General features: G+C 44.0%; 1 protein-coding gene across 2 annotated transcripts; it reads right to left on the reverse strand.

The window, feature by feature from the left end:
- Positions 1-1,514: 1,514 nt before the first annotated feature.
- Positions 1,515-16,193, reverse strand: LOC310807176 (glycerol-3-phosphate acyltransferase 4). 2 transcript variants are annotated; one of them, XM_083673519.1, is made up of 13 exons: positions 16,044-16,193; positions 14,425-15,068; positions 9,618-9,687; positions 9,202-9,502; positions 8,177-8,251; positions 7,903-7,947; positions 6,022-6,115; positions 5,662-5,777; positions 5,512-5,567; positions 5,269-5,354; positions 5,022-5,150; positions 3,342-3,421; positions 1,515-2,655 (listed from the first exon to the last, which is right to left on the reverse strand). In XM_083673519.1, the coding sequence occupies exons 2-13, from the start codon at positions 14,590-14,592 to the stop codon at positions 2,547-2,549; spliced, it is 1,329 nt and encodes a 442-aa protein (XP_083529645.1). In that variant the 5' UTR covers positions 14,593-15,068; positions 16,044-16,193; the 3' UTR covers positions 1,515-2,546. The 2 variants fall into 2 exon arrangements, with proteins under 2 accessions (XP_083529645.1, XP_083529644.1); XM_083673518.1 differs by having other exon boundaries at positions 7,903-7,992.
- Between the last annotated feature and the right edge of the window lie 281 nt (positions 16,194-16,474).

The raw sequence follows: 16,474 nt of genomic DNA on the forward strand, positions 1-16,474 counted from the left end.
TACTTCAATAACATTGCATAGCCTTCTACTTTTTGTTGTAGGTTAAACAATCAGGTCAGATCTCAGCCAGATGGAAATGGGATATGGGTGGAGGATGGATATCAAACCCTATATCACAGCCCCAGCCTGAACCTCATCTGAGAGGAAAGCACAGCCAGGAGACAGACTTCTAACAGCCTCGCCATAGTGCTTGCAGGGAGCTGTTAAACCATGGCATGGTTTACACAACTAACCTTTGAGGTTTTCACGCCGCTTCCTCTTGGTGTATTGTGTGCTTTATCCACCCATGTCAATGGACCCATTTTAAGCCATTGCAGCACACAGAGGCAAGAGCAAAATGTTGCCCTGTCCATCAGTAGTGACAACAAAGAGACCCGAAGGGGAAATCCCCTGAAAGGCGACTGAGGCTGTTCTTTACTGTTTGGATGCAAGCTCGGTTCTGGGTGAGGTCTATGCAGAATCATTGGCAATAATTTACCCTGGCTGAAAGGAATCCTGGCTGGACAACCTGTCCCTGGATGCATGGTCACCTAATGGATCGATATTGAATATATAATCCTCAAAGGAAAGCTTTCAATCCTCACAACCAACTCGGCACGAATGGCCCACTGCCCACAGCATGATAAATTAATTAGACAAGCACTGTGCCCAGATTGGGCAACCGGGCACAGACTTATTCAGTATGCTAGGGGTAATCACCCCCAACCTAAACCGCTTAAGTAGGACTTTATTTACACCATATAACATGAAATAATCCCCCAAAGAAATGACTCATTCAAACAACTTACTAAACCTGAACAGTTCCATTTTTTTTTTGCTATCCAAGCTCTGTTATTTAGAACCAATTGAACGTCTTGACGGCTATGGTGAGGCATCAATAAAAGCCCAAGCAATGGCAGTCAACAGAATAATGTAAAGCAGTCTGGCCCAGGACTAAATGTATTGTTAACACTCATATTCACACTCTGCCCATTTCTGACAACCTTCCTTACCTGGCTGCTAACTTCATTAATTCTCACTACTGGAATCCTTCTTAGCAGTTCCAGAGGTTACAAAGGCCACTCTTTTCAATGGGCCCAGCTAAGAGGCTGTTTTCTTGTATACTAATGAGGAATCCTGAAAGGAATAGTGTATGCTTGCATCGACAGAGTTCAGTGTGCTCATTCTACTGTAGATCAATTAAACTGCCACAAGCTGGTCGTCATCCTTCGATTTTGTTTTATTGGTGAACATTTGACACATTTGATCTAAACATCTAGAGAACCAAACGTTTCAGGAAGGCAAGTTTTCCACCAACATCTCCCTGCACTGCAGCCCAGCAGGGAATCCAAATATGCAGCTGCTCTCTCTCTCCTTGATGCCCCCCTGAAGATGCTGCCAAGATGAGGGAAGATGGCCACTAAAAACCATTGCAGCTAGGGAAGGTCAGTGGTCACTTTCTTGAGTGAATTTGGCAAGAGAATTCCCCGGAATAGATGAGAAGCCTGTTTGGAAGTATTAATAAATGCAGTCACTAGGGAACAAGTCATTTTTTAATACATCAAGTGCAGGTCATAATGACATGTTATAACCATGTCATAACTAAGAATTAGTAACAAAACTAATAAAGATGACATGACAGGATGATACCAAACCACAGCTCTTGTGAGGAGGTTTGGTCTGTGATGGAGGCCTCAGTGAGGATGCTCAGAAAGCCTCCTAGCTTCATGGTAGATGAGGATAGGGGTGTTCATTGAGGTTATGTGGTAAACCAGCTGTGACGAGGGTGAAGGATGATCCACTACATTTCAACAACTCCTGTCATTTGAGGGTGTACATTCTCCACATCATAACGTGAACAGGTCTCCACATTCAATGGAGAAAAACACAGAAGCAAAGAAAACATAACCAGACATGGTCTGCAAAGTAACTCCTATATTTTACACGTGCGGATACAATGTTTGAAACAAAAGGCTTTTTTCTTTTTGTTGAAAAAAATGTAACAATAAAAAAAAAAGTATTAGAAATGTGGCACCTTGCCATCCCCCCCATCTTGTCAAGAACAAGCCAGTCATGCATCTCCCAGCATGGTCACAGTACAGCCCCTTCAGTACTACCTCTCTATGTTTCCCTGCTACTTCCCTAGTCATATCAGTTGTTACATTAAGAACAGTTATGATAATAACAATAATAAAATAACATAAAAAGAGAGGATATGAACAAAACAAATACATTGAACACAATGAAAGGGACAAATACATTAGTAATTAAAAAGACTCATCAGGGAAGACACCACACCATCTTTGTGTGCACCTTATTGACCAGCTGGTGAGGGCCAGTCCATTGTTAAACCATTACAACACAAGAGAGAGAGAGAAAGCTCAGAATGGTCTGTAACAACAATGAGAGCTCGATATGCCAAGCTAACGCAGTGACTGAGGAAGCCAAGTAAGTACTCGTGACATCAGACGGAGCATTCCATTCAGAAACTCCATTAGGATGTAGACTGTCCATTCTGTGGTCCCCGAAGTGAGCCTCTGATCTGCTCAATCTCCTGCCATTTTTCTTCAAGAGCGACTGCGGTCCTCTTGGGTTCCGACGAGCATTTTGCTGTATAACTTTTGTTGCTCCTCTTTGAAAGTTTCTTTTACTTTTCCCCGCTTCAAACCTCCATCCCTAAAAAAATAAGCACAAATTTCAAAAGCTGCAACACACTGCGCAGCAAAACTGAGAAGGGTATGTACAATAGCATGGACCTGACGTGTGTTCATATACACTCAACTGACACTTTATTAGGAACACTATACTAATACTGTGTAGGGCCTCCCTTTGCTCTCAAAACAGCCTCAATTCTTCGTGGCATTGATTCCACAAGATGTTGGAAACATTCCTTTGAGATTCTGGTCCATGATGACATAATTGCATCATGCAATTCCTGCAGATTTTTCAGGTGCACTTTCAAGCTGTGAATCTCCCGTTCTCCCGCATCCCAAAGGTGTTCTATTAGATTCAGGTCCGGTGACTAGAAAGGCCACTGAAGAACACTGAACTCATTGTCATGTTCATGAAACCAGTTGGAGAAGACTTTTGCTTTGTGACATGGTGCATTATCATGCTGGAAGTAGCCATTAGAAGATGGGTAAATTGTGGCCAAGAAGGGATGCACATGGTCAGCAACAATACTCAAATAGGTTGTGGCATTCAAGCGATGATTCATTGGTATTAACAGGCCCAAAGTGTGCCAAGAAAACATTCCCCACACCATTACACCACCTCCACCATGAGAAGGTGTACATGTGTTCCTTATAAAGTGCCTGGTGAGTGTATATAGCCAAGTCTATACATGTTTTATAATGCCTTACCACAGCAGGTCCACCAGCCCTCCTTGCCTGGCGATAGCTGCTTTGACACGATTGGCAAACTGGACTGCATCCTCTCCTTCCTGTTTGGAGAGGAAAAACAATATTAAAGGGACTGACAAAAGGGGGCATGACTCCCTAAACAGGTCGTCATAATGGAAAGGGTCTAATTGCACATACTGTAGTCTGATCCCCACTGCCAGACTTAAACATAAAAAAACATGTAACATGTTAAGAGTATCACATTTTGACAAACTGTAGGATGGCACAATAGAATTGAGATAATATCTATTTAAAGCACATAGCACCTTATGGACCATGCAACAGAGGACAGCGAAATATATCTAAATATGAAGCTTTGCGTTTCTCCTACAAGATCCCTGGCGACAGACAGAATAGGCTTTTGCCATTTCCTCTAGCCTAATCACTTGGTCTATTTTCTCCCCAAGCAGAGAGTGGAAAATTTGATCAAAGGGCAGGCCTCCTCGGAGGACCAGTTGGATCACGGGCCACTGCGTTCATCCAACTCTGACATTTAGAGAGGGAATAACTTCCCCACCCCTGCTTTCTACATCAAGATGGGACTAGGCTCGATCTGTCCTTATCCATGGGACTAGGCTCGATCTGTCCTTATCCATGGGACTAGGCTCTATCTATCCTTATCCATGGGACTAGGCTCGATCTGTCCTTATCCATGGGACTAGGCTCTATCTACCTATCTACTGTCAGAGCACCAAAGCGGGCTAGTGGGGTGGTTGTGAGGCTCAACCCTTTCCTGTTATTCAGGAGCGAGGTCTCGCTGCCAGAGATCAACACTCTGCTCTCTCTCTCTCCTCACATTGGATGAGTTATTCAGTCAAAGGTTATCCATACTTTGTGTCACAATCATAGTAGAAGTAGCTATCCAAGCTCTGGTCAATCCATGCGCATTAATGTGCAATGACACTAACAAATTCATACAAACCAATAGTACTTAGCTGAATTCCAACTCTTCAAAACACTGCTTTGAGTCACATTTCCTTAAATCATGAGTGGAAAGCTATCCTGGTGGTGATTTGAAAAGCCACCAAAAGGAATCATTTGCATCACCACATGCAAACTCTTGGTGGCATTGGAATTTCCATGATAAATCAACCCAAGCTGGTGTCTAGATATACACATATGCATCCCATCAGTAGGCCTATATCACACGGCTAGAAAAGAGAGCTTAGCTCATGCATTGACGCTATCAACTCAAAAGTCTTTCTTGCACTGACTTCAGCACACCATCATTGACAAGGAAGAGAAAAGGTTATTTATTCAACATGGCAATTACAGTTAATATCACCCTAGTGCTGTTGGTTAATATCACCCTAGTGCTGTTGGTTAATATCACCCTAGTGCTGTTGGTTCAACTACACCTTCAGTATGACATTGACTTGGGCTGGAGCACGCTAATCAAATGTCAAGCTGCTGTGTTCTACCAAATGTGTCTATTGTTATTAAACACTATGTAGCAGTCTATAAAATAGCCTAGAGCATAAACACTACCCCACTGCCTGAACAAAGTGTGTTTAAGTCAATGCCACAGACACCCTCCAGCCTTTCAGTTACATTTCATAGAAAAATTTACATTCTAGTTACACAAAGGCCTTGTTTGTCCCCAGAGGGCAGTACCACCAGGTGTGTCATGAGGAGACTCACCTCTCTGCTCATGGGAGGCAGGTACCACACACTGCATACGATGGCCCAGCTGCTCATCATCCTCAGCAGGTAGTTGACCATTCCAAACTTGCTGCTGTTCCAGAAGGCATCTCCAAAGCGAGGGTCGTACTGTGGAGTCCACACGCAAAGGGACATGTAAGTCAGAGTGGAGGAGAGCTAGTCGAACTCACGCCCACTGGGTGGGAGAGACATGGAGAACATTGGGCGCTGCATGAGACACACTCACCTTGATGGCCACTGGGTAGACTGTGGAACCAATCTCAAAGCTGCCTTTTTTGAACTGCATTACCGAAGTGTTGTTGATGCAGGTGCCTACAGAGAGAAAATACGTGTTAGCAAATAGGGAATCAGCTAAATATGATCACATATCCATAGCACAAGACAGCACTACTGCAATAGATATTTAAAGCAGTTAACTAAAGATTTCTATAACTCTGTGAACAGAACCACACAACCCATGACAACTCACCTTCAGGGAAAATGAGAATAGGCAGTTTAGTTTTGTCTTCTACATGATCGCTCAGTCTGTAACACAAGCGATACGCAGGTCATTAGCTCTATACAGCCACCAAGATTTATGGAGATGATAACAAACATAAGTCTTAGTGTGCAACACTACCTTTTGGCCACTAGGTGTCGATCTTTGACTTCAGAGCGCTCAAACCAAATGTGTGGGCAGGCTTTCACCATAGACCTCTGAATAACACCCATCAAACCCCCATGGATTTGGCCAACCTGGGACACACAAACATACCAATGACAACCATCAAAAAGTGTCTCTTGCATTCAAACCCACTTGCAATAATTCGATCTTTACAGAAAAGTAGGCTACCTGGAGAAAAATACTATATTTTGCAAGTGACCCATTTGTTGTTTAATAATTGTCTAATATGACACTGTACAGTAGCTCTCAATTATTGACAGCAGTCAGTCAGTGCTGTGGTAGTCTTATGTTTGCCTGGTGTTTGGACAATCTTACCATTGCATAGCAGCCATCACTGGCCAGGATGATGACATCAATGGGTGAGGTGTGGTTGGCCACACAGATCCCTCCATTTTTGGGCTTGTTCTCACTGTGGGGATAGAGAGAAGGGGACAGGACGAGTGTTCAAATGATTCATCATACAACACTGATGATTCCAAATTAGGATGGATCAATTAAACCCTACAAGAGGAAGTGAGCGTCAGGATATGACCATTTCATATGGAAGTGGAGTCCTCATGGGATTGCATGAGACATTCTGCCCCACCTCGCATTCCACTGTAATAGGTATAAGGGAGAAATGATGGAGAAGATCAAACGCCTGACCCCCTGAGCATGCAGCACCAAAGTATAAACCCACATTCATACGAGATGAAGTTACTGCTCCTGTTACCAAGAGAGCCTCTCTTACGCCACTTCTGTATTTTTAGCCCCTCACAGAGCAGAGTGAGGCTAAAACAGGCCCCAGTGCTACATGGAGATATTCCTTCAGGCCAAACACACAGAGCAAGATGGGGCATCTTCCAGGACAGTGTTCCATGGTGAAAGAACCACATTCCTAGAAAGCTCTGGCTTAATGGCGATTGCTGTTGCTTTTTAGGATCTGTTCATTTCATAAAGACAAATAAGTCCTTCAAAACATCCGCCTTAAGGGCTAAGTTCACTGCCATAGATTAAGTCTACTCCTTAGCTGATTAAGTCTACTCCTGGACTAAACTGCACTTCTTTAGTTGCATAGGCATGTCTTCCATTTCATGACAAGTTCCCTTTCTGAACTACTGATATTGCAGAAGAGACTACATTTCTTAATGCTGCTTTGAGACATTTCCCTTATTGAAAAATTTCCTCTTTACTTAATTTGACCAGCAGTGTTGGCTATAAAGGGCTTGACCTTTTCAAAGGCTCAGTATTAGGACAGTGGTGCTCTCCAACTGTTAGTAGAATACAAATAGATCGAGCCAGTGCTTGAGGCATTTTCTGGTTGCTATGGATCAGACCCAACAACTGAACGTAGATAAATCAATCATCAGAGAGGCCATGCTAACTATCAGTAATCTGACTGGATAATTTTAGAGGGCATGTCCTCTTCTGTGTGCTTTCCAACTGTCTGTGGTAGTGTTTCATCAGGATACAAACAAGCCTGATGAACTTCCTGTGCCACTTCCTGTTGTCGGTGTCACCTGTAACATGTCAGCTGTCTCTCTCTCTCTCTCTCTCTCTCTCTCTCTCTCTCAGTCTCTTCCAATTATCTCTGTATCTCTGTATCTCTTACAGGAGCCCATGGTGTCACCATCATGACACTTATGTCCATGCACCATCATGGTGCTTATGTCCATGACTAACTGCAGGTGGTCATAAAGGATTTGTTTGTCTCTCCACCACAATACTGACACCTCACTGGGCAGGCATTAGAGCTTGGTGCCGCTCAGGGTGCTCTACCATGGATGGAATGTGTTGGCCTTGTTTAAGCAGCCCTTGCTTTGTGTGTGTGAGCAGTCATGGCTACAGGCTTTTGTACTGCACCTAAGCTGACTCTGCCCAGCACAGTGGAAATGAATGTAGACAGTCAGCCACTAGCCCTCAGCAACCACCTCTTACAACCACTCACAGCGCTAACATTCCAACTGACAACAGACATTGGTTTCTGCTCTGTAGAATGCAGTAGCACTGTTCATCTGTCAGTACACTGTGCATGTATTTCTGGGACTCGTGCCCGAAATATATTTAAATAGAGCATAAAACAGAGCATAGTAGTGAAATCAAAAAGGTGTTCCTATCTGCGGACTATGTTGTGCCATTCATGTGTAACACCTGCCACAAGTGTGTGTGTGTGTGTGTGTGTGTGTGTACACACTCTTGCATACTGCTGCTCCTTACCAGTCGTGATAGGTGATGATGGCAGTGAGAGCTCTGACACAGATCCTGTAACACATCAGGTGCACCTTCTGACTGAGGAAGTTCTTCATCCTTCAGGAGTAGCACAGAGAACAAGGCCTAAATACATTTCTATGGCCTAACAATGATTAATGATCAATATTTAGCTGACTCAGGACCCACGGAACAGAGACTGCAAAATGGACTGAAACATTAAACACAGTATAACACAAATACAGACAGGTTTAGAAAGAGAAGATAATCTCATCTGTCTTACCTCCCATTTGGAAGCAGCCCAATGATGGAGGTGAGTACAACAAGGAGGCCCACCCCAGTGAAGGCAAGCGTTACCCTGTCAGAATGAACACATGCACATAAAACACAAACTCAGTCAGGACATCCGAGTCTCAACACAGGATTGCTAACTAAAACTAAATGGAATACTATATAGTATAGTATTGCAAAGAGGGTGTAGATAGTTATAAGCATAACTTGTCTACACAGTTTATTTCACAGAAAGAGATCCATCATAAAAATGCTGCATCTTCTTGACAGTGATCTCTTTCTAAGGCCAGCTCTTGTTGAGTGGACACACATACAGATTAACACTGGAAGTGCAATGCCTAAAGAATATCCATGTGGAGTACTAAGAGGTGCTAGCCCCTACGCTAGCCCCACTCCCCACTAGTCTTCACTTTCCCTGGTCACAGGAGGGTACATTAGGCAATGTGGGTTAAAGCTGGCTGGCTGGCAGGCAGGCCTAATCCAGTTGAATCCTCATATGGCTAGAGGAGCAGATTACCAGACCAAGGTAAGGTGAGAGTGTAGGTCATGGGGTAAGGGGCTAACACTGCACTGAGTGTTTCTATCCAGTGTCCCCTATCTGAACAGATGAGGTGATGTGCTACGTGAGTTAGATTGCACAGTGGCTGTCTCCAGACAAACAGGGGAAAGCGCATCCGCTTGTTCACTGATTGCAAGCATGGGACAGCCAAGTGTATGAGATCAGTCTGTGTGCAGCTTAGGCTTATTAGTAGCTAATAGGAAAGGGAGCATTAATAGTCAAATCTGTCTGGTTCTACACTGGTGCCCTGGCTTGCTTAATGCTGACTGGACCCAGGCCAGACTGGGTTAGTCTTGGGTCAGTGCCCCGTTGTCTGTCTCAGCCAACTTACTCACCCTGCAGGGATATCTCTTTGGAGAGTGATTATGTGTTCCTCAACTGGCATAAATACTTAAATAACACTGATAACAGAAATATGCATGGATTTCAATAAAGTCCCAGCGTATTTGTCAACGTACCTGAGTGGCAGCAGGAAGCCGTAGCGGATCAGCACTCCCAGCCCCCATAGGACAGTGAGCCTCAGGCTGATGTGCTGGAAGTTGTAGTTGCTGCGGGTCAGCAGGTTCCAGGACTCCAGCTCTTCGGCTGAGAAGCGTTTGGTCACCTCATCGTCCATGATGCTCTCCACCCCACGCCGGCAGAAGTAGAAGATGTCGGACATCTCGAACTCTGAGGCGGCCCCCAAGTCCCGGTTACTGCCACTGCGCCGGATCTCTTTGATCTCCTCCTCCAGGGAGGTGGGCTCCTTGGCGATGAGGGCTTCAATGCCCCAGGAAGACATGGAGAATGGTCAACATCCTCTCCTACTGAACATTTCAGACACACTCAGTGATAGCATAGGCCTACAGTACACACACTCATACATATCACTTACCATTGGAGTAGGGCTTGTACAAAAGGTGGTTCTTCTCCTTTGCTCCTCTTTCCATTCTAAGCGTGGCCCACTAGCAGGAGAGTAAAAAAACAAGAGTACGCTTCAGTCAGGGAGAAAATCATTTAGCTCAACCCCATTCATTCAGAATTTGGTCATTCAATAGACTCAATCAAATACGTTCACATGGAATAACCAAGACAACGATGGGGCTGGATGACTGAAATTCAATCATATGGCCATTAGCTTTATGATATGGCAATCTACACGTATATGATTGTATATGACATATATGACTAGATTAGGTTAGACTTTATTGTGATTGCACAAAGTACAAATACTGAGACAACGAAATGTAGTTTGGCATCTAACCAGAGTGCAAATAGTGGCATAGTGCAAAAGACATGATATTGTAGACAGTAGACATGGTATTACAGTATAAGGTATTACAGTGAGTATATAATATAATAAAGTGAATATACATGAGAATTTGAATATCAATATGATATGTACAGTTGAACAAGGGGAATAGGTCTTGAGGTATGTTACATACATGTATAATTAGAGACCAATGTAATAAATATGGTGTGTGCAAACAAGCAGTAGTGCAAAAGCTAAATTGAAGTCCTGAGTGTGCAGCCAGTAGAGGTATGGGGGGAGGGTACACTGATACTGGGAGTCAATGTTCCTCCTGTAGCGCCTCCCAGATGGGAGGAGGGCAAACAGTCCGTGGCTGGGGTGAGAGGTGTCCCTACTGATGCCTCGCGCCCTCCGCAGAAACCACCTATGCTGGAGGACCTCAATGGCAGGGAGTTGGCCACCGGTGATGTACTGGTCAGTTTTCACCACACGTGAAAGGCAGGGCCTTCCGGTCGAAGACAGAGCAGCTGCCATACCACACCGTGATGAAGTTTGTCAGGATGCTCTTGATGGTGCACCGATAGAAGTTGACCAGGATCCTAGGAGACAGATGGGCTTTCTTCAGTCTCCTCAGGAAGTATAGACGCTGCAGCGCCTTTTTGACCAGGGCGGAGGAGTTGTGGGTCCAAGAGAGGTCCTCGGAGATGTGGACACACAGGAACTTGAAGCTGGAGACATGCTCCACCTCCATACCATTGATGTAGATGGGGGTGTGTCTGCAGCCCCCAGCTTTCCTGTAGACCACAATGAGCTTCTTGGTCTTCTTGGTGTTGAGGGCCAGGTTGTTGTCGGGGAAGCTGAAGGTTGTCGAATACACAGTTTGTGCATCGGTTCAATATCCAGTAGTGCTTGCCGGCTGTATGAAATGTACGCGAGGCTGTACTGAGTGAACACTTGAAACTACTACTATAATCTACTATAGTAGATTATCAAATTACAGTATACCCATTATCTCCCTATTAGATAAGCACTCCAGCCAATAAAGGCGTATATTGAGTGTGGACATGATGTCCTAGTGGACAAAGCTATTGGTTTTATGTGATTTCTGAACAGTGCTATTAGCCAGCAGTGTTACCACAAATGAGAGACTGAGGATACAAGTCACCTTGGTTTCTTTTTACCCATATAGCCTGTGTGCTGCTGTGAGAACATCTTGACATTATTCTATTCTTTTTTTTTTTATGTCCTAAGAACATATTCACTCTAAGCTAAACAGATGTGCATACTGTGTGCACACACACCTAAACTAAAACAAATAGGAACGGTCTGGTAGGAGGCAGGAAAAAAGGACAGAGTGTTCCCCTTGCCTTAGCAACAACAGGCAGAACAGGGAAGAAGTGGGAGGGGATCTTGTGTTCAGAACCTTTCACTCCCAACTCAGGCAGTAGGCTGAGAGCACGACACAACAGATCTCTATACCATCTTGATCTTGACAAGACAACAGCATAAAAGATCTGAATTCAGCCCTCAAATACCAATAAAGCATCTGTCCTTGACAGAAAGCTTATATATCCATGAAGAGGTTAAAATACAATGCAGTACAGACACGATTCTTTGAGTCAAAAGGCTTTGACATAAGCTCAGGGGGCACCGAGCTCGCTCACACAAATGCGCTTACATTCGAAAGTGTCAAGTTGGGCACTTGGCCTTGGTCTTGCCCAGCGGCAGCAGTTCATATGAACAACTGCTCAACATTCCTAACCACACTGGAACGGACTAAACCACCCTAGAAATACAACAGACCTTGTGTGGAAGGGCATGGTCCACATCCTCATACGGATTGGACACATTTCCCTTATACAAAATGAAACACATACAGGCTTTAAAAAACAACAACAACACTGTTTTGCTTTGCTCCACAGGTAACACCCAGAGCAGAAGTTACAGTTGGCTGTAAAAGCCTGCTGTGACATGTTCGACTTGCGGCAGCTCAAGTGAACACTAATAACTGTTTTGGTTGAGTAGAGGAGCAGCACATCAATCATGCTGCTCAGTTGAGTCAGTGAGCTTGATCAGTGGATCAGGGCAAAGCAAGCACTGCACGTGGGTTAGAGGGCTGCAGCAGCAAGGGCTCTTACATAACACTACCCAAAAAGAGAGCTGTGTCTTCAATACCTCTAAAGTCTGACCTACATAGAGTTTAAGGGGTGCCTTCTCTTGCTCTTATTTTCAACATCGCAGATGGGACAATCTTGACGCATGAAAAATGCTAGGTTGACAGTGTAATACACAAGCCAGGTAGGCATAGGTCTTTCATATATGTGATTGATCATCCCTATACGAGACTTGGCCTAACCATGGAGAGAAAGTGTTCATCTTCACATACCAAGCACACATCCGGGTCAGGAGGGACATTAGTGACTCAGGTTACCAGCAGAAGAGGACGTAGCCTAAGTTCTGCACTACATGTTGGACCAATTCCCACGAGATCACAGTCTGTACGCTCAACAAAAACAATCTCATATCATCTACTCACTTAAAACAGCTTTGACCTTATATATATATATATATAAAAAAACTTCTGGTAGGCACTTGCGGTGTGAGCAAAGATCCCTCTTGTATCTTGAGTCCCCATCTCCCTAGCTGGCCCATTTATTTATGGCTCAAGAGCTCCCTCTCAAAGGGATTGGCTGGAAACTGCTGACAGGCTTACTGTCGACACTAAAGAAAGTCTAGTAACCTTCTCTGGTTTCATCTGAGGCTCAGTTTTAGACAAGGTTCTACTAGTGAGAGGTGAACAGACCAGCCTATTCAACCCCTGACATGCACAATTAGGCTACTGTCTTCACTGACTGCAAATCAATCAGTAAACAAGGCCAGAATGGTTGATCGAGTACAGTCAGCTCAGCCTAGATCCCACAGAGTCATGTTCATGACTTAAAGACCAACTGGGTTTACAGATGAAACTCTGTCCCCCAGGTCTGTACTCTCTTCTTTCCCCAGTTACATAATGAAGGGGAAACCTGTAGGCTCCTAGCCATGATGCAATCTCCACCAACCCACCACTGAATACAATGCTGTGGGTAGTGATACAGAAGTTGACAGTAAAGCCAGCGTTGTGCAGTGCCACTATAGCAACTAGCCTATAGAGGCCAGCCAGCAACGCTCGTCAAGCCTCTTCCTTTGCACATCATATTTATGAGCTACTGAATTCAGAGATAAGACTGCTAGCATCTGTATTATGCTTTTGATGACAATTATGACAAAAAGGTTTATGTTGACTAAATGGGAAGGAAATGAAGCACACAGCTAGTGTAAATAGAGGCCTGTCCGGCCCTCACACAATAGAGCTTTGATGTGCTGAAGGCTGCAAGGGACTGAACTGGGAGGTAGCAGGTGACTAAAGTAAGCTACACTGAATATTCAATGATGACCTGAGGCTGAGCTATAGGTTGTTATCGTATCATTAGGCCTAAGCGTCACAATAGGCTGTGTGAATGTTTGATTGGTCAATAGAAACACATTTAAAAACACTGGTTATTTTGTGATTTATATCAAATAAAACAACTATTATCTCATAACTATTATCCACATCGGCTATTGGTCAATAATAGATTGGCCTCTACACATACATTCAACCATATATAATCAATGACATAAGGCTAAATCAGCCGGAAGTTTATGCAGTGGATCTGTCGGGATATAGTGACCATACAATTGTAGCCAAATCTCCACTACAACAGCTGAGATGTATCAAACCACTTGGCCAGCTTGCATGTTTGCAGGTATAGTAAATAGCTAGTTACAGTTACTGAGGAACTTACCTCATGTTTATTGTAAACCCTTACTGTTAGCTGGTTAAGGCAACTAGCTTACCCTCTCCTCCTTACTTTCTTGTCTTTCTCTACTAAAAAAAATCAAGTTCATTTTTCATACTTTTTGAGTAGTCGGTTGTCAAACAGCAGAAAGATGCATTTCTGAACCGGGTATGTCAGCAAGGTATGGGCCGGATTTGAACCCATGCCAACATGGGCATGTGCATGTGCACAGTAGGCCATGGTGCTAGACCACTGGACCACACCAGGCCATAATAATTCCTGGCTTTCATTTCATATCAGCCAAATCATGTTGCCAATTTTGATAAAAAGCAGTTTGACTGAGCTGGGTTTTGCTTTATGAGTGGACGGGAGAAGGTTGCCCTTGCACCTTAGAAAATGTGAACGTTATCAGTTTTTAATGATAACAACCAATTAGGCAAATGCACTGACAACAGGGCACTGTCACATAACTGCACAGAGCAAATAACCAACTTACAACTGAAAGTCTACAAAAATGAGTTGGGCAAGTGTAGAACTACCATTTAGCCTGTCAATGATATGCATAACATTATGATATCCTCTCAAGACCTCATAAGCAATCTCCTGCAATCATTGAATTAGCTCCCACTTACCTCAAAGATCTTTAGTAGTGTTTTCATGTAGAGCCGACGGATGCCAAAGGACACCCCAAAGATGGCAGGCACAATGATGAAGACCAGCAGCAGAGTGAACCATACCGTAAAGGAGATGCCCAAGAGAATGCACAGCAGGTTATCAAACGGGGAAAAGAACAGGGCCATCTTGAAGGTTGGGAGGGGGAAATGTGTTCACTAAACTGAATATAAAGGCTGGCCAACAGCAGGAGGGAGTAGTGCCTCACTTCGTAGCCCTGTAGGGCATCAGTCTCCTTAGCCAAAACAGGGCCTTCATTAAGACGGTTGGGGGACCTGACGCCTCCTCACACATTCCAGTGAACCCATCTCTGTAGAGGTGAGCATCTTGTTGCTGCCTTCCCAGCTTTATCAATGTTTCAGTGGCTGGTCCTTCCAAACTTTAAGTCCATGTAGTAGTTTTTGGCTTCCTATCATTCAGTCTAATTATTGTGTAATATGGGTTATTTGTGGAAAAACATTAGTGGAAGTCAATAAGAGGCAATGCAACTCTGCCATCCTCTATCTTTGAAAAGTTTCCATTTGTTTAGGATATGTCAATAACATGACACAAGCTATTGTTTTGAAAGGATCCAAACGTGTCTGCAGTTGAGCATCACAGGTATCTGAAAGAGGTACAAACAAAACACAGGGTTACTCCACCAAACAGTGCTCTGTCCTGTCTAGTGGGCTACTCAATGAGATGACAAAGGAAGGGACTCAGGTGACAACCAGTGAGATAAAGCCAACCCATGTGTCCAAAAGGTATTAAGAGGAAGGTTGAATTGTTTGACACTAGGCTAGATGGTGAAATGGGAGACGACTGTTTTTCAACATGCGAGAGAAAGCGAGTGTTCAATCCACATAATTAAATCTGAAGAAAACGTGGGTCAAAACAAGAGAATATTTCAGCCATGATGCACTCACTAACCCTGTAGGCACAGAGGGCCTTCATTCCAGGCAGCTGCACGTTGAAATCCAGGCAACATTGCGCATATATTAACAATGAATGCCTTTTGCAGACGGGAATTCATTATGCATAGGTTACAGTAACAAAACCAATCTATGATAATCACGACCAAGATGCCACTGGCGTTTCGTGCAGCTATAATAGTCTCTCTCATTTCTCTTTGAGATAACTACCGGCTTTATATAGATAGATACTTGCTAGAATTACTTTTTCAAGTGTCTTCACTTGTCTTGCCACATGCAATATTGGCCTAGCTCACTGTATTTTACATTGCTCTAACCAGCTGTTCGTGGAGAGTAGAACAGTCAAAGAGAATATTTACTGTACAAACAGTACTAGCTGGCTTCATACTTAATTTACGTCTAAATCGGGGTCAGTGTCCTTTTAAACCAAGATCTTATTATAAATGTATTATGAACTGTGTATTGCAAACACGACGGCTAGTTATTCACAGGCACGCAAGCTAATCTCAGGATGCCTCCAGTCCAGCCTGCTTGTATCGCGCCCTGGCTAGTAAGCTAGCTAGCTGACTATTTCGGCTGACGGCGATGTGACATGACTAGCTAGCAGGAAACGAACATTTTTACCCAAACGTGTTTAGATGATTTGCTAGCAATATTTCTATACTCACCGGTACCGAAGGTTGCTCTGATCATCAACAGTGCCAGCCGTCTTTGTGTTGGGCCCTTCTCGCATTGTTGTCTCCACCCGGCTGGCTAAGGGACGGACAGTGGCGTGGATGAAACGTGAACGATGATGCTGTACATCAGATGTTCCTCCTGCGCGAATCTCGTCGTGGCTGGGGTCTCATGTGCTTCAGCAAGAACAAAACATCTACTCACTCCCCTCCCCTAAACTGACACCTAGTGGTGAGCTGTGTCACCTACACTGCAACTTTGTCGGTGAAGATAGTTAATAGGCTTTCAAATAACCCAAGCCAGACCCAATTCTCTCTTATAGAGCCTCAACATTCTTCAACTTCTCAGACTGATCATTGGCTAATAATTCTGAGTCCTTTTCTATTAAATTCCTCCGCAAGATTGCAGTCGTTATGGCTTTGGT

Source organism: Argentina silus, assembly GCF_951799395.1.
Source record: "Argentina silus genome assembly, chromosome: 7".
Classification (NCBI taxonomy): Eukaryota; Metazoa; Chordata; class Actinopteri; order Argentiniformes; family Argentinidae; genus Argentina; species Argentina silus.

Bases quoted from the DNA above. Each gene is read 5' to 3' on its own strand.
- LOC310807176 (XM_083673518.1), bottom strand. From the start codon at position 14,592: ATGGCCCTGTTCTTTTCCCCGTTTGATAACCTGCTGTGCATTCTCTTG. The intron at 5,355-5,511 runs GTGAGTTGTCAT...TTCTCTCTGTAG, and splicing joins TATTCTCATTTTCCCTGAAG to GCACCTGCATCAACAACACT. The intron at 2,656-3,341 runs GTAAGGCATTAT...TTATTTTTTTAG, and splicing joins GGGCTGGTGGACCTGCTGTG to GGATGGAGGTTTGAAGCGGG.